Raw genomic sequence first — 25607 nt, forward strand, 5'->3', positions numbered from 1 at the left:
CCAATATGAAACCCTGAACTTCAAATCAAATGGCAAATGCATAACCATTATACCACCAAGGATGATTTATGGTATTTAACTTGTTAGTTTATGAAGAGTGGTAGAATTGCAGGTTTTAAGAACCAAAAGCAATCAACATGACACACGAATGCAGCATACTGTTTATGTGAGTTACAATTTCCGTGACCAGGCATTTCACACAAAACCGGATATACCGTGAGGGAGGCTACGAGCCCCTAACCCACCCTCTAAATTGAATTCGTGACCGTTAACGTCGTCACTAGCCGTGCAGAAATAATTATATCTGAATTAATGTTACCAATTTGAACTAAAAATGAGTAAACTGCAACATTACATTCACATGCTTACGTATTGACTAAAAGGACAAAAGCTCTCTCCTCCAGTAACATGACATTGGAGGCATGGTAAAGAAAAGAGTTCTAATCTACATCTTACGATGTTTGGTGACGTATACACGTCCGTTGATGTGACATATTAATGAATTTAAATACTTTCACTCAAATATTTAAATTCATTAAAAGAGTTCTAGCGCTACGAGAAAATTAATGGTACATATATTTAGATATGGCGTTGTTAGCAGAAGAGGACATGATATTAAGGAGTTAAATGGAGCTAAATGACATGAAGAGTACAGGGGGAAAAGGGGGTATGTCCACTTTTAAACAATTCTCAGGAAACCAATTTTAAAATGTGAAACTCGATCATTCTGAATATAATACTGAGAATTTAACCAGCAGACTAAGAACTTTCTTCCCCTGTTCTAAGTGTAGAATGAATTCACTTCATATGAAGTATATAAGCGAATGGAAATCTGAATTTTGCCTGAAATGGACATCCCCCCTTTTTCCCCTGTACTCTTCCTGTGAGCAGTATGGAATGAAGATAAATGCCAACAAGACGAAGGACATGGTCATAGGAAGAAAAGTAAAGAAGGTAAACTTGCGAATTCTAAATGAGGCAGTAGAGCAAGCGGACAGCTTCAAATACTTGAGGTGTAGGCCTACTATAAGCAGTAACATGAGTTGCTGTCAAGAAATCAAAAGGAGAATAGCAATGGCAAAGGAAGCTTTTAATAGAAAAAGGAGCATCTTTTGCGGACCTCTGGAAAAAGAACTAAGGAAGAGACTAGCGAAGTGCTTTATGTGAAGTGTAGCATTGTATGGATATTACGACGAAGTGAAGAGAAGCGAATAGAAGCATTTGAAATGTGAATATGGGGAAGGATGGAGAGTGTGAAATGGACAGACAGAATAACAAACGAAGCTGTGTTGGAAAGAGTGGTTGAAGAAATAATGATGCTGAAACTGATCAGGAAGAGGAAAAATAATTGTCTGGGTCACTGGTTGAGAAGAAACTGCCTTCTGAAGGATGCACTGGAAGGAATGATGCATGGAGAAGAGTTTGGGGAAGAAGAAGATATCAGATGATAGACGACATTAAGGTATATGAAGATTTCATAGAGTGTTTTGGGAAAGTCATTGATTTAATTTCCAATATGCTCTATCAGTTTAAGAGTGCAGTGTATTTTGAGTGAAAGAATTTTAGTTTTGTCCTTTAAATATGTAGAAATTTGATCCGAACACTATCTCACGATATGTCTTTCTTGAATTAAAATCTTACAGTCAGGGGCAGCTCGTCCATAATAGCTGCGGAGCTGCAGCACTCCCTGCTTTGACAGGAAAATAAAAATAATATTTACTTTAATTTGTAGAAGAATTGTTACACCTTTTATTGGTAAATTGCTTTATATTTCATCTGGCCAGGAATATGTACTATTATCTTATGCATAATCTGTTTAAAACCCATATTTCGCTGCAGTGGCTTGCAGAGCCAGGCTACAAGGGAAGATCTTTCCTCCCCTCCCACACCGCTATTGTAATGCTGCGTCAAATGGATTCTCTATTCCCTTGAAACTTAATGACAAAATTTTTATTTTCTTTTCACATACTTATTGTTGTAGAATCTTATCGAGTTAATATAACGAAATTAATATTCTCTTTTGCCTTATTATTATGTATATATCCAGCCTCCAGCAGAACCTAATATTTGCCTTAACTCAAAATGATTGCACGAGTAGAATTCTTTTGATATATCACGTAAAATACGAAAGAGACTTCTTTTCCAGTTTTAGAAAATTGTTGACCATCAATATATCTGAGTGCTGCTTTGGTGTGACGTCTTAGTGCCGTAACTTAACCAGTGCAAATTTGCAAGCATGAGTGTGTGTGAATTACAGAATATTAATTTTATTTTTCTCAACTTTCCCTCACGGAGAAGATTGATGTCGTCCGTTACCCGACTTAAATCTTACTCAAGCTCCATCCAGCCGAAATAGTGCATATATGTAAGGAAGTATAACAATGAAATTTACGCTAAGCATTTGTGGTTACGTGGATATGAACAAAAAAAAAAATCTGTATTTTGTTTTCCTTGCTTCCTCTTCGGTGGTAATGCTGCATGGACTAGGAGTGGTGTGACAGATTTAGGACATTTGCCCCTAAAAAGCAAAATTCACGAATCTTCGCAGCCTGACTTGAAAAATGTTGTTTCATTGGCTATGTTAGACAAAACTAATATTGCTGTGCAATTAAGTGAAACGAACAGAACAAACATTCTCAAACATAATCAAGAAGTGAGAAAAAATTGTGAAATTATTTTAAAAAAATATTGATTGTATCAAATTTTGTGGCCAATATGAACTTCCCCTTAGGAGACATGAAAAAACGATTCGAAGAACCCTGGTGTATTTCGTGGGTTGCTACAGTTCGCGAGTAATCTAAATGAGCCTCTCAAAAATCATTTGGAACATGCCACTGTTGAAAGGTAATTCTAAGACAATTCAGAATGCACTGGTAGATTGCAAGTTGAGTGTCTGCTGATCTGAAATTCAGGCTGAAATCGATGGTATTAGCTTTTTTAGTGATTAGCAAATGATGCCACAGACATCTCCCAACTAAGTCAGGAAGTTTTGGTTTTTCGATATGTAGTGCATTTATTTTTGTCCTATACTTATTAGTAATGGTATCAAGAAGTGAAATTTGTATGTACCAAAATCTACTGCAGCTCTCCCAATCCACAAGGTCACGAGCCGCCACTGCTTACAGTATTACACATGTACGCAACAATATGATTTCTAATAGATCACATTCACTTAAAGTTTCATTTATAACTGTTGTTATGGATTATTTGTAGCAATTTACGTCATATTAAAAGAAGCTGTAGTATGATAGTTCAGTCATTTCTAAATTTACCAGGACCCACTTTGGTGAAACAGAAGCAAACATTCATCACTCACTGGAATATACTAGTCTTTCATGTGCTAGCTATGCCAACTGGTCTCCCACTACTCACTGGTTGAGTTACATATATCTGGCATAAGCTAAACTTCCGTTATATTCCATTTGGAACTAAATATAATACATTGCATCACACAGCAGGTCATTTCTGTTTATATGTTCAAGTACAAAGCTCAGGAAGTTAGTAGCTGATAAACTTGCCAAAACAATGAGAATACTGCTATTTTTAAGGCCTTGATTTTCAATTGGGTCAGTAATACAAGCGAATGGCATACATAATTTCATGAAATACTAGAAAATACATGTTAAATGTAATAATAAAGAAATAACGGGCAATATAAGATCCAATATACGTGAAGAGTTATTTGGAATGTTCAACCGCATCAATAGATGACTTGGCGAGCACTTGAAAGATATCCCACATATTCTTGAACTTCAATATGACTACAAAATGTCAGTTCGAAATGTAACACGAGTGATGTTCATGTAGGAGGAATATCTGATAGAAAAGCGTTCAAATTTATGTTTTATGTATTATTATATTTTTGAATCAAATGCACAAAAATAAGACTGTAAATTCAAGACGAGCTGAATCAGTTGGCTTCGCGTTATATATCTGTTTTATATGATACAAACCATGCACTATAAACAAGAAGAGCTAATTGGAAGTGCACCTTCAAATAGTTCAACACTGTCATGCGTTATAAAATTACAAAAACGAGATGTTTTAACTAATTTCAAGATACTAAATCAAAAACATTTATAATAAAATGTAAGAAAAACAACATTCACATTTTTCTCTTCAATTTAGCCTGATATATTAAAGGGGAAATTACATGTTTTCTATCCTTTTATGAAGCTGTAATTTGTTTTCTTATTTAATACAATATAACCTCTAATTTTGGAAACAAACCTTGCCTAACTCTTTAAATGATATCAAGAATCGTACATTTCGCCACAATTGAAACATAATATGCAAAGATGAAACCATATTATGAAGAAAACTGAATAAAGAATACGATTCATTTCTTCTTCTTTTTTTTGTAAATCCTTATTACACTATAGATGTGCAACATTCTTAAATAGGGTAGTTGTCATAATGAATAATGCAAGGTTAATTGGGCTGTTTCCTACTTCTCAGGATAAAAACATGACTGCTTCTAATATCGACTTTTCCCATTGGCTTATAAAAACGCAACAAACTGATGAGCACTTCTCTTCATTTTCAAAGATTTTATATCGCTAGACATTCCACACACACACATGCACATGTATACGCGAGCACTCACGCACACACAAAGAATGAGCAAAGCTTCGCTATACCACCACGCAAGCATTAATGCCATTGGCTTGTACACTCGTGAAGGCTGGCGTTGTTATTTAAAGACCATAGCTGTAATGTGTGGAAAAACATTGTACTCGTACGCAAGAACACAGTATGGCAGTACAGAGTTACTTTGCTCATCCTGAGTCTGTATAGTATAAATTATTGGTAGGAAGAGCCATCAAGACATCAAATTATATTACAGTACGGAGTTACGCAATAAGAGGCCAACTGCCAAGAACCTGTTTTCGAAATACCTACTGACCATTGAAATAAATCTGGTTTTTATAAAATATTTTATGCATGAAGTATTGTAACATTCATACTATTACAAAAAAAATAGCATAATACCAAAAAAAAAAAAAAAAAAAGGCTAACTGATTATTAATAACAAACCAGCAGTTGAATTAATATTGCAAAGCAAAATAAAGAAATGAATTTTATGTAATAAACGAATTCTGCTTATAAATAGCAGCAAAATGTAGATATCGCATTCTTGATTTTTTTTTCAGAGTTAAATAATTCAGCCAACAACAGATTTGTGTAAATATCTAATTTTTTTCAAATTGTCGGTTGGTCTATTATTGCGTAACTTCGTTCATGAGTTGACTACCAAGCAGAATGGAAAAAAAATCATAATTTTCAGTAATAAAACTCGATGATTTTTATTTTAATCAATCTTCTTTGAAACTGGAATTAAATTACTTATTATGTTTTACGAATTTTTATGTGATTATTTATTCTTCCTGCTATGTTAGATCTCGTGTACAAGATTTTTATTTAAAACTGTGTCAAATTCTCTTATTGAAAAAAGTGTATGTGACAATAGACAAAATGTTAATATTTCAATTCTTCTTCTGTTGCTAATTAATTGAAGTTGTGTGTCAGAACACAAGATTTTGTCTATACTACTGAGAAATTTTTAAACAGCAAATTACATCGATAAATTATAGACTTACAAATAACAGATTCTAAGGAAATGCATCTTTGCATCATATCACAATATACGTACAATGTGCATCTGCTACCTTAATAAACTGTACTTACATATGATGGGTAAATGACACCAATGACTAGGGTTGCCAACCCTCCCGTATTTCTCGGGATCTCCCGTATTTGCCCCTAATTTTTAACAGTCTCCCAGCTCCCCTATTTTTCTTCTCTTCGAGCATTTTTCTCCCTTATTTTTGCATAATATACGAGTAAAAATCATTATTTTAACATTTGATTTTTCCGTGAATGATGATCGTTTATGTGATGAATTTTGTTGTTCAAGAAATGCATTAAAATGTGCAGTAGTTTTAGAAGGTAATGCCTGTCAGAAATGGATTTTAGTGACACCTATTTAAAATAAAACAATATCAGTATTATAAATTTAGAAAACTGGATAGTTTTGTTCTATGCACACCAAGTAGTAATGCTCATAGAAAGAGGATGTTTTATCTCATGAACAATAATAATTGGACAGATGTTCGAAACAGGAGCACAACACATCTAATCAAATCAGAGTAGCAAACTGCAGTCGACTTCAACTATTACGCGAGACAAAATCTATCTCAAAATACTCTTAATTTAAGCCTAGTTGGCGAAGTTTAGAAAAAAATTGTTTTTAGTAACTGAACCGAATAATCTGTCAATTTTCTATGTGAAATTTTGTCAATTTCTTAATCTCTCGTATTTTCTTAAAGAAAAAGTTGGCAACCCTACCAATGACTCACTTGACTGCATTTATTTGAAAGCCAAAACATTAGCTCATTAACACTCCAGTTAGCATTCACTGCTAAGTATAGTAACTGCTAAGTATGGTAACAATATAGCAAAAACGGTCAGCAATAACGAAATTAAATATGACTTTAACCAATAGTTAAATAAAATCAGCTGATTAAAATCGTAATTAAAACAATTTCCGTTTTTCCACCCTGCTTCTGAATGTAGAAGTATCAGTATGTACTTACCTCAAGTCTTTCAGTCGCCTTCAGCAAACGGTCGTAATCCACAGAGCCTTGAACTGTCAGCAGTTCCATCATGTAATCAGCCTCCTGGACAGATTGTTTCACCATCTGCAGTTGTTTCTCAAAACGCTTCCACAAAGCAAGTCTTGCTCGCAGAATATTTAACAGTTTGCTGCATCGCTCTTCAAGAGCAGTGTGTTCGTCCTGTAGCTGGGAGATTTCTCGCTCAACTTTAACAGGTGACACAGTTAAACGAAGACTCATTGGTAAAGTGTGCAGCAGTTGACGCAAGGCCATCAAGTCCTGCCAATGTGTCTTCAGTTCTTCGGCCACACCCTGCCATGAAAAAAGAGATGGATATGTATCAATGCTGAATGCTTGGTTCCATCTCTCAGGCTAAAATTATCAAAACATTAGGCTATGAGTGTCAGAAAATCTTCATGTGTACCATAAGACATCACTCCATTCAGAAAAATTTTGAATGTGGTGTGCAATATCCGGTTACAGGATCATTGGACCAATTTTCTTTTGAGAAAGTGTAAATAACTAATGTGTATAAGAACATTTTCACGAACTTCGTGGAGCAGTTATACGACAACGAACTTATGCAGAGATATTTTCAACAGGATGGCGCCACATGCCACAGCTCTAACGAATCCATGGCATGTATCAGCAGGTTTGTAGCCTCCAAGGCCACCAGACTTGACACTAGCGGATTATTTTCTTTGGGGCAAGGAAAAGGTCTACAGAAACAGACCACTAAGTTATTTTTCCAGAGATATCCTATCATTTACACTTGGTTACATCAATTTTTTGTTATTTAGTCAAACCATACGTCTATTTAAAAAGTAGAATATCACATTGAAACATTCTGTATAAGAATAAGGACAGAAAGAAGGAACCTAATTGTTTTGCAAGTTAGGGCAATCTGTGTCAATGTTACTCAAACCTTAGCAAAATTTAATGTACAGTTGTCGCTATTTTACATGTTGAGGTACTGGTACCAAGCATTATTTAAGTTAAATTTTCTCTATTACTTAATTAAAATGGAAACTCATGATAAGAGAAATTGTTCTAAAATCTAAAAAAGTGTTAACAGCTACATACCTGGCAGTTGATAAGAGCTTGTTCCACAACTTCACTGCCAAGTTTTTCACTGGCTTCACATTGATCAAGAACAGAGCTGGCTCTCTGATGGTTACGTTTAACACGAGCTAATCCCTTTCTGATGGCCTGCAACTTATCTCGTAGCTGTATTGAGTTTTCCAATTCTTCCGTTATCTGTACATCTAGCTGCAGGGCACTTGATAGCAATGCACTAACTTCCTCTGATTCTATTGCCGACAGTAAGCCAAGACGTCCCAACTCTTCTTGGATGTGCTCTGTACGTTCATGGAAAACCTGTTAACGGGAAAAAAATACCAGATCTGTATAACATCTCGATGATAATCACTTTAAGTACATTTACATTATTATTATTATTATTATTATTATTATTATTATTATTATTATTATTATTATTACGACAGCTTCATAAACCATGCAGGGTCTTCACTATTGAACAAACTATACTGTGTCATCAAACTTTATCTTCACACATAATTAGGTAAAACAGATTAATCGAACATTTCACTAATTTATTTACCAATTTTTTGTGTGTATGTCCAATGGCAGGCTCTTAACTTACTGTTTTTCAACCTGACTATGAGTGGGCACAATGAAGTTGCTAGTATCGAGAAGTGTACATAATTTAGTTCATTGGAGACTATCCAGAGTGCACCATGGGCAGTGGCTCTACATTACACTCATAATGAATGATAATAATGATGGAGAATTGTTGGGATTCACAGGCGAACCGGAGTACGTGAGAAAACCCCCGTGTTGCTTGGACTATGGGCTTGCCCAACACAGGTTATAAATTCAGGGTGGATCGACTGGGATTTGAACCCAAGCCCACTGGCATGTATTAAGTCCAATATGATAACACTGAGCCACTGTGAAAGTTCTACCAATTTTATGGTGAAAGGGAAAAATACACCTAAGGACATTTTTAAATTGTATTGTATTATTCTGGAAGTCCTTTCAGATTATATGAATTGAAGAATTTAACCCGTAACCTTGGATGTGGGGTATATTCTACCCAAGCCATTTTAAAATCCTTCGTTAATTCTGTTATCAGTCACCCAACACAGGAGCGCTACTGAGTACCTTTCTGGCAGTTCACTATTCATTGTTAGATGTAACGGTTGTGTTCCTGTAGGTAAGTAATCTTAACCTAAACTGCTTTAATTTCAGGATCGGGTAGATTATACCCCATGTCCCAGGTAACGTTAGTTTTACCACATTTATCTCATTTCTTCTCTAAAGGTAAACATGACATCCGCATTGAAGGGCTGTATGTGGGCTGATGATCTGAAGTTCAGTGGTTGGACGCAGAATACTTTGGAAGCTGAAGAAAGTGACTTTAGTGACAATGTCTGTGATATAGATCCAGTGGAGACTGCAGAAATTGTGTTTGTCACAACTGCCTAAATTCAATCTAAATATTTGGTACAAGTTTTGTAACAATGGAATTTATTGTTAGGTTAATTTATAAATTATTGTTTACCGTTCAATGTTCTAATATTCAATTTTGTTAATGATTAGGTTATGTGCTTCCATTCTTTGTTTATTAACAGAGTGTAAAACAGTGTTGACGAATTTCTCAAAATACAAATTTGTTGGCAGTAAAGCCTTCCTGTCCACAAAAATATATGTTTTTTGTTTTTAATTATTAAACATGATCTCATGTGCCTCCAAACTCAATTTCATTGTCATATGTCACATAGACTTGAAAATAGCACCTGGTTTTTAGAACTGGGTAAAAAATACCCCACATCCAAGACAGTGTGACAAAAATAATATATCCCAGGTTGCGGGTTAAAGACGAAGAGACATTTCCGATACCATGACTATCATGAAAACAAATATTTGAGTCTTTCATAGGTGAAGGATTTGTAACTGGGGGGGGGGGGGGGGGGGAACACGACTTCCATTTTCCTTTCCATTCAAATTATGTTTTGCTCCCAAGAGGTTCAGTTTAAAACTTCTTTTTTTGAAATTACAAGTTTTCACTTTTACAAGAACGAGAATATGCTTTTCCTTTGTCGTGTTTAATGCAAAATATCTTACCTGCAATCTCTCAACGTATAAGTTCAATTCCTCTTCATTTTTAATTACACCACGGACATCACCAAATGCAGCTTTCACCTCCTGAAGTTGTTGCTCTAACAATGCTAGTTTGTCATTGAAAGGAACTTCTTGTGAAGATACGTCCTGAACGACAGAGGCCTGTATGTCATTTATACGATCTGCAACACTTCGCCATCGATTATTCAGCTGGGTAGAAAATTGACGTTGTAGCATTTCATCAGAAACTGGGATTATCCGCAGAGCAGAGTCGAATGTGCTGGCAGCATCTTTGTGAATGGCATTATGTACTTCATATTGAGCCTTCAACTCCTGAAAATAACATAAAAATGTTTAAAATCTTCACTTAAACTTTAAAATTTAAAAACATGTATGGCAGAACTCCAGTTAGACAACTCAAGAATATGATAAATTAAGAAAGCAAATGAGTATATAAATATTATACTAATTATTTTATTAATTTAATTATTTAATTGTAATTGAAAACTGGTTTTCTAACTGCGGCGCAGCTCCCTAGAGCGTGACAAACTTTAAGTAGGCTATAGATGTGCCGTCAAAATTTTCTGGAAGGATTATAATCGTACATCATGGCAACGAACTACGTAATACTGACCAAGTCTTTAAAAATTTACACATATATAAATGTTGTTGTTTTCTAATGCCAGGCGTTTGACAATAAAGTCATTTGACCTCTTGCACTCCAATATTTTTCAAAGATATTATCATGACCAGCCACTGAAGCACAGATTTTGAGGTGTTCCGAATCCATTTCTTGGTTTGAGTTGCAAATGGGCAGTTAGCGGACTGATATATTCCAGGTCTATGCAGGTGTTTGGCCAAACAATCATGGCCTGTTGCCAATCTAAATGCAGCTACAGACGATTTTCGTGGTAAATCGGGAATTAACTGTGGATTTTGATGCAGAGAGTTCCATTTTTTCCCTTGCGATTGTGTTATCAAATTTTGTTTGTTGAAGTCTAAGTATGTAGATTTAATAAATCTTTTTACAGAGTAATACGTAGATTTAGTAACAGTATATTTAGTATAAATCCATTATCCGTTCTATTCAGCTAACTAATGCAGAGAAAGTCAATTAAAAATAGATACACATATGCAAGTATAAAAAATTACGTTACAGTGGAAGACCATATTTTTGTACAGGAGTGTGTCATGAAAATTTATGGAGAGATCAGAGGAGTCATGAACCTATAAAGTTGAAAAACTATGGACTTAAATCATAACAAAATATGAGTTAGACATTATCACTGATTTATACATTGAAGAAGGCAATGAATGTAGAGATATAAATGGCATGAACATATTTATCATTTCACTCCAGCATTATTTCATTTTAACTCAACATGAGTCAGAGGACATGCTGGTAGAAATTTATACCATGAACAGGAAAATGAATTAAGAATATAAATACATGTACAGCTGTCAAAAAAAAAAGTGGCCGCACTCGTGAACAGTGAATATTTTCAAAGTCCACTTCGGGTCGCGGCGATGTTACACGATGCATATGCTTGTACAAGCAGTTCCCGAACTATGAAAGTGTTCCATGTCTGCGCCTCGTAGGCCAGCGGTAGAGTGATTGTTTAGTGATTCAAAGGTTGTGGGTTCGGGCCTTCTTCAAGTTTTCATTTTATTTTTTAATCGTTCTTTAGCGATGTAAATGCTATTCAAATTATCATTTATATTCAGTTATCGTTCTTTATGGATATCACGTTATTTATATTTTGTTATCGTTCTTTAGAGATATGAATAAAATTCAAGTCATCATTTGTATTCTGTTATCGTTTTATAACGATATGAATAACAATTTTTATTATTGTATCTCCAATGGTGGTTAGCCCTATTTTACATATGTATGTTAGGGCTATAGTTTCATACACAAAAAAGATAAGCATAAAGAAAAATAGAAAAGAAAATTAAATTAGCTTACGCGATGTAAACAAAACATAAACAAACCGTAAATTAGGCATTGCGATTGCAAAATATATATCAGGTATCAATTTGAAACATACAAAAACATTAACAACACACATACGTAACACTTCTATAACACAAATACGCAGCCTTCCGTACCATACATCATAAATTAATACACAATAGTCATACAAACACAATCAAACTATAATTACGACATTGCGACGACATCAAGCATCACATAACTGACTCACATACATAACAAATCAAGCATCCGTTACAACACATACACTTCAACATAGTAACCACACTTTTAAAAGTTACAAATTTGGCTCCAAGAAGAATAAATAGGACACTGTTACTAATTACTATTCTTCTACAATTTCTTAAATATATCTGTAATAAATCTGTGAAATTCCGATATGAATAATATTCACGTTTTTTATATCGTTATCGTTCTTTAGCGATATAGATAATATTCAAGTTATTTATATTCTGTTTTCCTTCATTAGCATTATAAAATAATATTCAAGTTATTTATATTGTTATTGTTCTTTCGCAATATAAATAATCTGTATTTTATGTAAGTAATTATTATAACACAAATAACCATTCTTATTTGTAAAATAGGCTATTTTATTTAGATAATTAAATAAGTATTATATAATATCTTATATTAATTAAACAAACCGATATTTATCATTTATATTCTGTTATCGTTCTTTAGTGATACGTATAAATAATATTCTAGTTATTTATATTGTAATCGTTCTTTAGCGATATAAATAACATAAATTTAATATTAGGTTTGGAAAAATCCAGTTGCATAATACTGGTATTAGTTTTTCTTTTTGTATTATTACATTATACTATCTTGAACCACAATAAAATGAAAAGGAGTAACGAGGAATTGAACCTGAGACGTTGACATCTAAATTCCGACGTTCGTCCTCTGAGCTACGAGAGCAAAAGTGTGGAAACATTTTCGGAAAAATTGGCCCAATCACACTCTAAGATTTTCTGATGATTCGTAGAAGCTAGTTCAGGATGCGGGGGGCAAAGGCTAACTGAGATTTCCCGGTCTCTGATCGGGTCAAACATACTGATAGAATTAATATTTAACCCTTGCCGTGACTTTCGGTGAAGTCCGGAGGGCCCAATTAGTCAAATCCACTCTCCTCATCTCCATGCTTGGGTCCCCTGGAATTTAATAAGATGCGAAAGAGGTAGTGGTGTGCGGAAAGCAACGGGATGTTACCGCATTTAGGCCTATCCTTCCCAAGAAAAACTGCAAACATAAACAAAGGAAGCTTTTAATAGAAGAAGAAGGATATTCTGCGGACCTCTGGAAAAATAACTAAGGAAGAGACTAGTGAAGTGCTTTGTGTGGAGTGTGGCATTGTATGGGGAAGGAACATGGACATTACGACGAAATGAAGAGAAACGAATTGAAGCATTTGAAATGTGGATGTGGTGAAGAACGGTGTGTGTGAAGTGGACAGACAGAATAAGAAATAAAACTGTGTTTGAAAAAGTGAGTGAAGAAAGAATAATGCTGAAACTGATTAGAAAGAGAAAAAGGAATTGGTTGGGTCTCTGGTTGAAAAGAATAATAGAAGACATTAGGATATGTGGATCATATGCGGAGACTAAGAGGAAGGCAGAAAATAGGAAAGATTGGAGATTGCTGGGTTTGCAATGAAAGACCTGCCCATGGACAGAACACTTATGTATGTGGGTATGTTCAGAATGCCTGGAATATCGTGTCTAAGAACAGTCGCTATTTGCAAAGACTAGTCGATTCCATGCCAACTCGACTGCAAGATGATCGAGATAAGAGGAAGATAGACTAAATATTGAATAGTGGCTTTTTGTTTTGTTTTTTGAACGCTTAATTGTTTGAATGTTTAAAGGCCGACGCCAGTAAATTTGTTTTGTTTATGCCACGAAAGATATTTTTATTGAGAATAAAATCTTTTTTCTTTCCATTTGCAGCCACAATATCATAATGATAAAGTCATGGCATAATATATTAATGAACCTGATGTTAATTACTAAAATAATCGTAAAAGAGAAAGGAGCCATTATGTATAGTTTGTCTCTCTCAAAAACATAACAAAAAAGAATATAAAAAGCACGAGGTTGTAGTCGAACACAGGACCTCATAAATAAGAGGCCTGAACGCTACCATTACCCTATCGAATCACAGAATGAATACTTCAATTATAACTGTAGATATCAGGCAACGTGGTCCAACAACATGCAACATCGCCTGTCTCCGAATTATAGCGAAGATACCCGAAGGGAACTTTGTTCCAGGAGAGCGGCCACTTTTTCTTTTGACAGCTGTACGTACATTTATCATTTATAAGCAAAGTATTACGTTATTGTAACTACATACGTCATTTATAAGCAAAGTATTACGCCATTGTAACTACATACATTTATCATTTATAACCAAAATATTACGTCATTGTAACTACATACATTTATCATTTATAATCAAAGTATTACGTAGTTGTAATTGTTAGGGGACGTGCATTATTTATTGCAATTCAAACTATTACAAATGAGTTAAAGGATATATTACCAGTACTAAATGCCTAGGACGGTTATATAAATGTTGGTTTTGTGTACATGATTTCGTATATTTACTCTATTGTACCCAATTTCTAAGCCTTACCATAATGACATTTTAGACAAATAATGTTAATACAATCTGGTTTATGACTAATGTATGTGTGCTTACCCAGAATTGCCTCATATTTCCTCCTGGAAGTTCAGTCTGTTTGGAAATGATGTCCAAGTCTTTTTCGGCAGAATTCATCCAAAACTCTAGTTTATCTATCATGAGGTCATATGCCGACCATGTATCTCGGAAAGCCAAAAGACGTCGAAGATTGGAGTTTACGTCATCTTGAAGTTTAAGAATTACTTCTAAATGTTCGTCGTATCTTGCTTCGAGTCCCAAGCAGGTCACAAGCTCTTGGAGTCTATGGGCTATGCCTAACAGTTGTACAATACGTGCATGATGGACTGCTACATCCGAGGACAAAGACTGTAAAGACAAAGACAGAACACTGTAATCTGGATGAGTTTTAAAAATCATAATATGCAACAAATTCTTTGAAACACTATCCTCGTCTAACTAGCCTAAATGGTAACAAGTGAATCTAAGTAGCAAACTTATCAGCATGTGTTATCTTTTTAGTAGGTTATTTTACGACGCTTTATCAACATCTTAGGTTATTTAGCGTCTGAATGAGATGAAGGTGATAATGCCGGTGAAATGAGTCTGGGATCCAACACCGAAAGTTACCCAGCATCTCATATTGGGTTGAGGGAAAACCCCTAAAAAACCTCAACCAGGTAACTTGCTCCAACCGGGAATCGAACCCGGGCCACCTGGTTTTGCGGCCAGACGCACTGACCGTTACTCCACAGGTGTGGACTGTGTTATCTTATGAATCTTCAGATCATTAGAAGCGCCTAGAATTCAAGCGATATTTTTGTATTTTTAAAGGAAAACAGTGCCACTCATGTCCAAAAAAATACAGCATTATAAAAAAAAAAAAAGTAAATATGTGGAACTTACTTGATATAATGAGATGTACTGATCGTAGTCACTTGACGTAACTGTCTGAAGGTCCGGAACTCGCTGATGTGCCACTTGAAGCCATCCTCGTTCTTCCTTCATACCTTGCTCGAGTACAGTCCACCGCGAGGCTGCCAATGCCATCAACTGAGCACGGCTCGCAGCTTTATCTAAAATGGCTGTTGCCCGACAATGAAGTGTTTGATGTAGTTGGGAATGCAAGGCTCGTGTTTCAGGATCTAAGTTACCTTCCAGGGACTCCAGTATTCCTCTACAGTGACTTAGATTGACAAAGAACTTTCTGTGCTTTTGCATTTCTTCTTGCAAATGCTCCAAGCTAATGACTGAGATTGGACTTTCAACCAATGTATCTGCAACATCGATGATCTGTGAGAATTCCTTCAGTGTTTGCTCATAGTCATCTGCAAGAGATAGGAGTTGAAGAAGTCTCTCACGCTCTAAAGCTATGTTGTGTTCTATAGATCGAGTGGTTTCGTGTGCGGTGAAAGTTTCAAGAGGAATATCCCGCCCTGGGAAGTCTCTGATGAGATTTCTTGCCGTGCTTAAGAGCCTTGCTGTCTTCAACATATGACAACGGTTTACTGTTTCTATCTCCTCCAGTCTTTCAAGTTTCGTTTGAGCTGAAACATCTGATTGTACAAGTTCTTCCAGCTGCTGTTTCAGCTCTTTTACCATTACACTGATATTATTTACACCATTCAGAAATTCCTCCCAGCAAATTAGATGTTTGCTATCTTGTTCTTCGCTTTCTTGCGTAATTGTCTCTACAGCCTTAACTTGTTCTTGCAGTGACACAAGACATTCTTTTATACGCTCTTTATCACTATCATTATAAATTTCATTTGCACTATCTAAAACCCCTTCCAAGGCACTCATATTTTCTTCGATACAACTGATTTCTTCTTTCAGAGCGTCATACTCCCTCAATTGCTCATGAGTTGGTGCTGCAGATGATTTCTGTCTCTTTAAATATACACGATATTCGATGGTTTCAAGCCATGTAGATATTGTTTCTACTGTTGTAATGATAGTTTTCTGAATGACTACTTTGTCCTTCTTTTCTACAGCGGAAGACAGCAGATTTAGATTATGTTTCAAATGAATATTCTTCTGTTCTAGTGGCTCTTCTGTTTCCACTTCTTGTAGTGTAGCTAAGTACAATATACCAGACATATGTATAGTTTTACGAGCGTTCTGAAGATTTTTCACGCGGTTTGAAAGAATTTCATTTGCCTCATTCCACTTTACAATTGCAGTTTCTTCAGAAGGAATGTTGGTCACTTCTTCAGAACTCGAAGGAGAAATCGACTTAGGCATGGAAGAGCTTGCCTCTTCTTCACCATCTTGTGTACTTACTGCTGTAGGCATATCTTCGATGTTTTCAGTTACATCCGTTGTTAGTGGTTTGTCATTTGAATCAGTGGTTCCTCTTCCTTCCATGGCATGTTCCCGAGAATCTATTAGAAATTGCATGGTGGCCATATGTAGATCTGGTTTCTGTTCTGCCAATGCCATGGTATTATAAATGTTAAAGTCAGGAGTACTTTCAGGGACATCCAAATTTTCACTTAATAAAGGAGGCCCTGGTGAATGTTCTCCTCTAACAGGTTGTCCAGATATCTTACATTCTTCTTTCAAAAATTCTGCTGCCATCAAATCTCTCTCCTGTGATGGCTTAGGAAGTTCTGCAGGGATTACTTGCTTTGGAGGTTGCGTTTCAGCATGAAGTTCTGTCTCTCTCACTGGCTTCTTTACACGACTCTTTCGTTCTTTGGCATCTTTCTTTGGTTTTGATTTCTTATCACCAGGGATTCCAGACTTTTTAATATGCTCTTCTTCTGAAACGAAATGCTTCTCATGGCCTGATGGTTTATCTTCTCCTGAAACAACGTGTTCCACACGGCCTGCTGGCCTATCTTCTTCTACAACATGTTCCACATGGCCTGCTGGTCTATCTACCTCTGCAACATGTTCCACATGGTCTGCTGGCCTATCTTCTTCTCCAACATGTTCCACATGGCCTGCTGATCTATCTTCCTCTGTAACATGTTTAACACGGCCTGCTGGTCTATCTTCCTCTGCAACATGTTCCACATGGTCTGCTGGCCTATCTTCTTCTGCAACATGTTCCACACGGCCTGCTGGTCTATCTACCTCTGCAACATGTTCCACATGGCCTGCTGGCCTATCTTCTTCTGCAACATGTTCCACATGGCCTGCTGGTCTATCTTCCTCTGCAACATGTTCCACACGGCCTGCTGGCCTATCTTCTTCTGCAACATGTTCCACACGGCCTGCTGGTCTATCTTCCTCTGTAACATGTTCAACACGGCCTGCTGGTCTATCTTCCTCTGTAACAAGTTCAACATGGCCTGCTGGTCTATCTTCCTGTGCAAGATGTTCCACATGGCCTGCTGGTCTATCTTTCTCTGCAATATGTTTCACATGGTCTGCTGGTCTATCTTCCATTGTAATGTGTTCAACACGGCCTTCTGGTCTATCTTCCTCTGTAACATGTTCAACACGGCCTGCTGGCCTATCTTCCTCTGCAACATGTACCACACGGCCTGCTGGTCTATCTTCCTCTGTAGCATATTCAACACGGCCTGCTGGTCTATCTTCCTCTGCAACATGTTCAACACGTCCTGCTGGTCTATCTTCCTCTGTAACATGCTCAACACGGCCTGCTGGTCTATCTTCCTCTGCAACATGTTTCACACGGCCTGCTGGTCTATCTTTCTCTGCAACATGTTCAACAAGGCCTACTGAAGTATCTTTCTCTTCAACATGTTCCACATGGCCTACTGGTCTATCTTCTTCTGCAACGTATTGCACATGGCCTTCTGGTCTATCTTCTACTGTAACATGTTCCACATGACCTGCTGGTCTATATTCCACTGTAATGTGTTCCACATGGTCTGCTGGTCTATCTTCCCCTCCAATGTGTTCCACATGGCCTGATGGTCTATCTTCCCCTGCAATGCGTTCCACACGGCCTGCTGGTTTATCTTCTGCTGCAATAAGTTCCACATGGCCTGCTGGTCTGTCTTCCTCTGTAACATGTTTCACATGGCCTACTGGTCTATCTTCCTCTGTAACGAGTTCCACATGACCTGCTGGTCTATCTTCCTCTGCAACATGTTTCACATGACCTGTTTGTCTATCTTCCTCTGCAACGTGTTCCACATGGCCTGTTGGTATATCTTCCTCTGCAACATGTTTCACATGGCCTGCTTGTCTATCTTCCTCTGCAACATGTTCAACATGGCTTGCCGGTCTAATTTCCTCTGCAACATGTTTCACATGGCCTGCTGGTGTATCTTCCTCTGCAGCATATTCCACGTGGCCTTGTAGTCTCTCTTCCTCTGAAACATGTTTTATATGACTTGATTGATTATCATCCTTTGAAACAATATATTCCATATGGCCTGGCAATCTATCTTCATCCTTTTCAAATGCCACTTGAGCCTTTAGAGGTTTCTTTGTGGGAAACAATGCTTCAGAATATTTCAATTCGGAAGTGTCTAAGGAGGAAGATTCTGGTGTACTCCCACTGTCAGAATCCTGTGTTTTATGCTGTTTCTTTGATTTTTTCTTATGTTTTGTTTTTTTATCTTTTACACGCTGTTTCTCTGGTAACGCTGCCATTTTTTGTAAATCTGTATTTTCACTTTTCTTATCATCTGCACCTTCACTATCAGGTAGGAAAGATACAGCTGTCTGCTGTGTGTTTTCTCTCTCTCTCCAGTCGACACCTATTTCAGAGGCAATAAAGTCTGAAACTAACTTCTTTGTGTCTACTTTAGGTTGTCTATCAGTTATGTTCATAACCGATAATCCTGGTTCTTCTGTCATATGGTAAAATCCTTGCTGATCTTTTTCTTCAGATGTGTATTCAGGTGTGTAGTGTAATTCACTTGTAACATGGGACACAGGAACAGTTTCAGATGGTAATGTCATGTCTATTACAGTTTTGGCCGATACTGAGCTGTCTCGAGGCTTCTCATCACCTGTTCTACCCAAATCTGGTTCATTAGTGACAATATTTGTATGCACATCATGAGAAATAATAGAAGGAGTAATTGAAACATGAGTCTGAACATGAATTTCATATGGTTCATCTGAAGAAGATGGTGATCCTTCCTCTTCAAATTCTTTCACAATCACTGGTTTGGTCTGAATATAAGTTTCTACAGTTTCAAGTTTCGTTTTTTCAGAAGGTAAGAGTTCAGGAATTTCTGGTGACATAGAAGTCCCCTGTATAGGTATATCGTCTGTTTGTTTGTGCTTAACAGTCTCCATAGTTTCACGTTTCTCAGATTTTTCCATTGGTTCTAACTCAACAGGACTAGTTTGCGACACTTCTTCTCTTGTAGGTACAATTTCTTCTTTTTTGGTCTGAATTGATGTATCAGTGGTTACTGTTTTTAGCTCTTCTACAATAACAGTTTGTGAATATTGTTCTTCTGTTGGAATAAGAGCTTCTTTCTCAGTCTGAATGAATGTTTCCTGAAGTTTTGGAACTTCGGGTGATAGGGTCTGAGCTGATTCATCCTGTGTCGATGAAGTCAAAACTTTAGAAGTCTGAGTAAACATTTCTATTACATCCACTTTATCTTCTGATGGCGCTTCAGATACAGAAGTTTGAGAATATTCATCCAACGTTGAAATTGTAAATTCCTTTACTGTTGGCATGTACGTTCCTGAACTATCAGTTTCTAATGTTATAGGGATTTCTTCTGCTGCAACAGTTTGTACTGTGCTTTCTAGGGTTTCTACTGGAGCTTCTTCTATTGTCTGACTAGATATTTCAGATGTCTCTACAGGTGCATCAGTGATTAGTTCCGAAGTAATTGTTTGTGCACTCTCTTCATGCACTGGAGTTAACTCTTCTTTGAAAGTCTGGATTGAAATTTCAAATGTTTCTGCTTTGACTGACTCAGGTATTTCTGGAGTGGTTGTCTGCACTGCTTCCTCTTGTGTATGAGTCAATTCTTCTTTAGGCGAATCGCCCATTAGTTCTGGGGTAGATGTTTGTGCACTTTCCTCATGCATTGGTGTTCTCTCTTCTTTTGAAGTCTGGACAGACATCTCAAAAGTTTCTGCTTTCACTGAATCAGGTATTTCTGGGGTGGTCGTCTGCACAGATTCCTCTTGTGTATGAGTCAATACTTCTTTAGATGAATCAATGCTTATGTCTGGAGTAACTGTTTGTGCACTTTCTTCACGCACTGGAGTTCTCTCTTCTTTCGACGTCTGGATTGAAATCTCAGAAGTTTCCACTTTGACAACATCAGGTATATCTGAGGTAGTAGTCTGCACTGATTCTTCCTGTGTATGAGTCATTTCTTCTTTAGATGTCTGAATGGGTATTACTTCTTCAGTCAGTGTCTGACTAACCGTTTCTACCTCCTTCAGTTCTGGTGTTATACTTTGTGCTACTTCTTCATGAGAAGATATCGGTGGAACCAGTCCTGATGTTTCAGAGGCGTCAATTTTAATTTTTTCAGGTATTTTTGTTTGGGAGGACTCTTCCTTTGTTGGTATCAATTCCTCCTTCAGTGTCTGTATAGAAAAGTCAGTAGTTTCAATAGTTTCTAACACAGGCATCTCCGACGTTGTTTCTTCAGTCTGTGTTTCACTAATAACTGCTGGCTCTTTCAATTCTGGTGTTACAGTTTGTGCTGCCTCTTCGTGAGTAGATATTGGTACCACTTCGGTAGTCTGTATCGATATTTCATATGTACCTTCTTTAGGTGTCTTTGTCTGTGAAGACTCTTCCTTTGTGGGTGTCAGTTCTTCTTTCTGTGTCTGTATAGAGAAGTCTGTTGTTTCAATGGTCTCTAACACAGGTACCTCCGGTGTTATTGTTTGAACACCACCTTCTGTAGTTTCTGTTGGTGTCACTGTTTGGGCAAATCCTTCTTTCATGCTCGTCAATTCCCATATTTCAATCGAGTGTGGCCTACTTTCAATGGGCATATCAGCAACTTCACTTAGTGGTCGACTTAAAACGACTTCTTTTGCAGTATATTCCTTTTCAGCATCAGGCGATTTTAAGTCCTTGATTGACCCATCTTCGTCAGATATTTTTGGTATCCTAACCTCAGTATTCACATCTCTAATGTCTCCACTGTCTTTTTCGTCTTCTTTGGCAGCCATTTTGCTTACTTTCACTCTTTCCATCTCATCTATTTCTAGATCTTCTCTCATTGCATCACTGATATCAGAAGAGACTTGAGTTTGATCTGCTGCTGACTCAACACTCGATTTAGGAACAGCACTAGATGAGTCTTCAGACTCTCTACTTTTACCTTTCTGCTTCTTCTTCTTTTTCTTTTTCCTTTTCTTTTCTTCTTCCACTACTGACATTTCATCTAGTGTTGTTTTATCTTCAGGTTCGTAACCTGTATCATGTGCCTTAGAGGATAGTGATTGTGGGGATAAAGGTGCTTCAAATACAATCTCTTGCTCAGTCGGTTTAGTTGTATTTGATGAAGTAGAAGTTAAACCTTCCACATTTATCTCTGTAGATTCTGCAAGAGACGTTTCTACTGAAACTTCTTCAATATCATGGAAAACATCTTCGTCTGGAGTTTCTTCTGGTGTTTCTGGAACATCTTCAAAAATTTCTTCTTCCGGTTTTTCACTTGGTAGTACAGTTACATCTTTTGATTCAGAAAATTCTGCAATCGTTATTTCCTCTAATTTGTCACTGGGGCACACTTTTGGAATTGGTTCCTCTACTTTATCCTTTGTTTCGGGTAAGTCTGTAAATCTTCTTTCTTCTAGTTTAACACTAGTAGTATACATTTGTGGAGCTGGTTCATCCTCCTTATTCTTTGGTTCAAACAATTCCGTGATCCTTTCTTCTTTCAATTCAACACTGGTGCTCCCTTTTGGAACTGACTGATCTTCTTTATCCTTTAATTCGGGCAATTCTGTAATTATCTTCTCCTCCAATTCAACACTGGAGCTCACTTCAGGAAATGGTTCATCCTTAATATCATTTGTTTCTGGTAATTCTATAAATTCTTGTTCCTCAAATTTAACTCCGGAGCTCTCTTCTGAAATTAATTTATCTTTCTTATCCTTCATATCAGGTAATTCTGTAATTTCCTTCTTCGTAGGTTCACTTCGTTCTACAACTGTCCAGGCAGATTCGGATCTTTCTGCTCCACTTTCAGGTATCTCTTTTGGCCTGACATCCTTTGTGACTTGGGAGATTTGTGGGCCTACTTCGTATTCAGTAGCTACGTCTTGTGCAGACGTCTTGAATGTTTGAGTATCTTTTGATTCCAGAAAGACTTGCTGCTGTCCTTGCTGAATGGCATCCTCAAGAGCTTGTTGACTCAATTCGCTTTCACCTGTCCTTGATATGTGAACTCTTACAGTTGGAACATTTTCTTCTATAATTTCCGTTTCATCTGGTTCTTCAATTACTTCTTCTGTAATATGTTCTTTTCCGTCAATAATTTCAACTTTACGTATTACCCTTCGGATCTTACGAACAACTTTGCGAGTAACTTTCTCAACAACAGCATGTACACTAGACGATGAAGTAGTGATGAACTGTTCTTTATCTTCTGGAATTGTTACAACTTGTTCAGGCAGAGCTCCAGCTACATCAATATCGTCTGGTGGTTCAGTAACAACATATCCTTTACTTGCAATTTCCTGTTCTCCAGGACCAACTAAGTGGTATGAAACAGTTTCACGAAGAGGTTCAGTATAGAACTGAGTCGTCGTCGTTGTCTCGCCAGGCATACAAGTTTCCATACTTCCTGCATATGACTTAGTGGTGGTGAAGTGCCAATTTTCACTTCCGTCTCCCTGTGTTTCAGATCTCTGAGAAAATGTTGATGTTTGAGTTACTGGAACATCTATGTTTTCACCACCAATATCTGTGCTTGTAAAAGTCTGACAGCTTTGCTGTACTGTATGCTGTTGTGATATTACAGTCCTTCGTACTTTACGGACGACAATCCTCTGGTTACCATCTTTGTCAACAAATACTTCAGTTGTGGATTCACCTGGCTCAAACACTACTGTTTCAAAGGATTGTGGTGTGGTGTGAAGTATCCTGAGTTCAGAAGTTTTTTCAGGCTGCGCATCCTCTTCCTTTTCTTCTTCTTTAAATTTTACTTGAACAAGTAAATCATCATCCTGATCACCTTGTTTCGTCTGTGGAAAACTACTTTCCTTTTCATCAATTTTATAACTTTCTTTACTAACATCTGCTTTCGTTGCTATTTCAATTGTCTCTTGTTCTCCTGTTATTTTCTGCAAAACATGGATCTTACTCTTCTGATATTCTACGGTTGGACTGGTGCTAGTATCTCTAACAGTTTGAATTGCTCTTTCAGTCGGAGGTGCTAAAGGTTCAGACTTGGAGGACAACTCTGTTTGCGTCTGTATGTCAATAGGTACGTGGCAAATTATTCCTACATCCTTCGTTGTTACTTCTGGTTTTGAAGATTCTACAGTTTCTTTCTTATCAAGAATCAAACTGCTGCCAGTCTGAGAACCTGCATCGAGAACAACTGGTTCTTTATCTAATTGGAACTGCACACCAACTGGAGATTGAATTGGAACTTCTTCATCGGGAATTGGTGAACCATTAGAATCTATGGTCTTATCTTCTGCATGATCATGTTGAGAAACAATGGGACTCAGATCAGGTTTTTCTTCTTCACCCAATATAATTCCCTCAACAGGGAGAGATGGTAGATCCTCACTGAGGGATACAGGTTGCACAGGAGTTTCAATGGAAAGGATCTTGTCTTGAAGGGAGGGTAAAACATCAGTAGTTACTGCTATTGATGGTTCAAGACCAACTTGTATCTCAGGATGAGACACCAAGACAAAGTTTTCGTCGACAACCTCAGGAGAGGTGTGAGATTTTGGTTCAGAAAAGGACTGCACCACTGGTGGCTCTACCTCAACAGAAGACATCAAGGTTTCTTGCTGCTTCTCTTGTAGAGGCTGCTCCTCCTTAGTTTCTTCAGTGGTTATCAACTCCTAGAAGAATTCCAATTGATAATTCAACAACTTTGTAATTTAAGAGAGAATGGAGAATACATAAAATGCGAAAGAAATAAGTTTTGCAAGAATCGGAAGAATGAAGAAAGCAAAGAAGAATACAGAATTGCCAATAGGAAATAAACCCAAAGCCAAAGAAAACCCAAAGAAATAAGCTGACATCTGTAACAAAAAATTTAAGCCAAAGTAGTATTTTGGAAGACACTAATTTGGGGTTGTTCATTTATACTGAAAATAAAAAAAGGAGTTGACATATATTTTGTGCAAGAATCAAGTGCATCAGGAAGATATTCGAAGAAGACAGTTAAATCCGGTACAAGATGATGCAAGTTTCCTAATACCTGGAGTTCACTTTGACGAATCTTTAAATCCTTAACACCATCATGAATTTCTTTCTTCAGCAGCACGAAAAGTTTTGATAAGTTTAAGGCTAAGTTCTGAATTCCAGGGTCTTCACAGCTGCTTGTCAGCTCTGAGAGCTGCGCTTCTTTCACGTGCAATTCGGCAAGAAGTTTCTGTGGAAAATGAAATAAATATTACAGTATTAAATGTACTTTAATTACAGAAATAAACTGAATTAATTACAAGTAACTTAATATTTAATTTTATGGAACAAACAAAAGCAGCAGAAATTGTCACAATAATAAATATCATTGTCGTTATTGGTACCGTTAAGAGCAGCAGCAATAGCAGTAGAAGCAGCAGTAGGTAGTAGGTCTACTAGTTTGTAGCTACAAATTAACGAAAATAAGACTGATTTTTTTTATCTTATAGGCTGTTAATAATCTCGAGACTTCTTTTCTCAATCTCTGCCCGGCAGATTTCTATCCATGTATTCCTTTATACACTGAAACCTTTTGAAAGGAGTAAAATAAAAAAAAATTGTAGCTCACTAATGAAGTAAGCCAGAGAGTTTATGGACGTCGAATTACGTCTGTCAGCAAGACGGTTCTGAGCGAAATAAATGCTTCATATTTTTTTTCGTTTAGTGAATGAATTAATGAATGGTTTAGGTCTACAGAGTACAGATTATGTTTATACATTACAAGTACCCATATTCACTGTATGACCTGATGTAGGTACATCTTCCCCCCCCCTCCTCTCTCTCTCTGCTATCTCCTGCACTCTCCTGGTGTTCTTGGGATTTTTTTATTCTTCTTTGGATGTCTTTTTTTCTCCTGTTGTGCTTGCCTCCACTTTCGCATTCTCTCAAAGTTTGAATTTCGAGGATTTCAAAA

General features: G+C 36.9%; 1 protein-coding gene across 7 annotated transcripts in view; it reads right to left on the reverse strand.

Annotated features, from left to right (window-relative positions):
* Positions 1–25607, reverse strand: part of Msp300 (Muscle-specific protein 300 kDa) — a 1097375-nt gene that overhangs the window by 104948 nt on the left and 966820 nt on the right. For all 7 annotated transcript variants that reach the window (XM_069830616.1, XM_069830615.1, XM_069830612.1 and 4 more), the window contains 6 exons: positions 24711–24884; positions 15307–24348; positions 14461–14769; positions 9765–10094; positions 7701–7994; positions 6597–6929 (listed from right to left, as the gene is read on the reverse strand). In XM_069830616.1, coding sequence (XP_069686717.1) covers positions 6597–6929; positions 7701–7994; positions 9765–10094; positions 14461–14769; positions 15307–24348; positions 24711–24884 — 10482 coding nt within the window. The remainder of the gene's footprint in view (positions 1–6596; positions 6930–7700; positions 7995–9764; positions 10095–14460; positions 14770–15306; positions 24349–24710; positions 24885–25607) is intronic.

The sequence above is a fragment of the Periplaneta americana genome, chromosome 7, assembly GCF_040183065.1.
Source record: "Periplaneta americana isolate PAMFEO1 chromosome 7, P.americana_PAMFEO1_priV1, whole genome shotgun sequence".
Lineage (NCBI taxonomy): Eukaryota > Metazoa > Arthropoda > Insecta > Blattodea > Blattidae > Periplaneta > Periplaneta americana.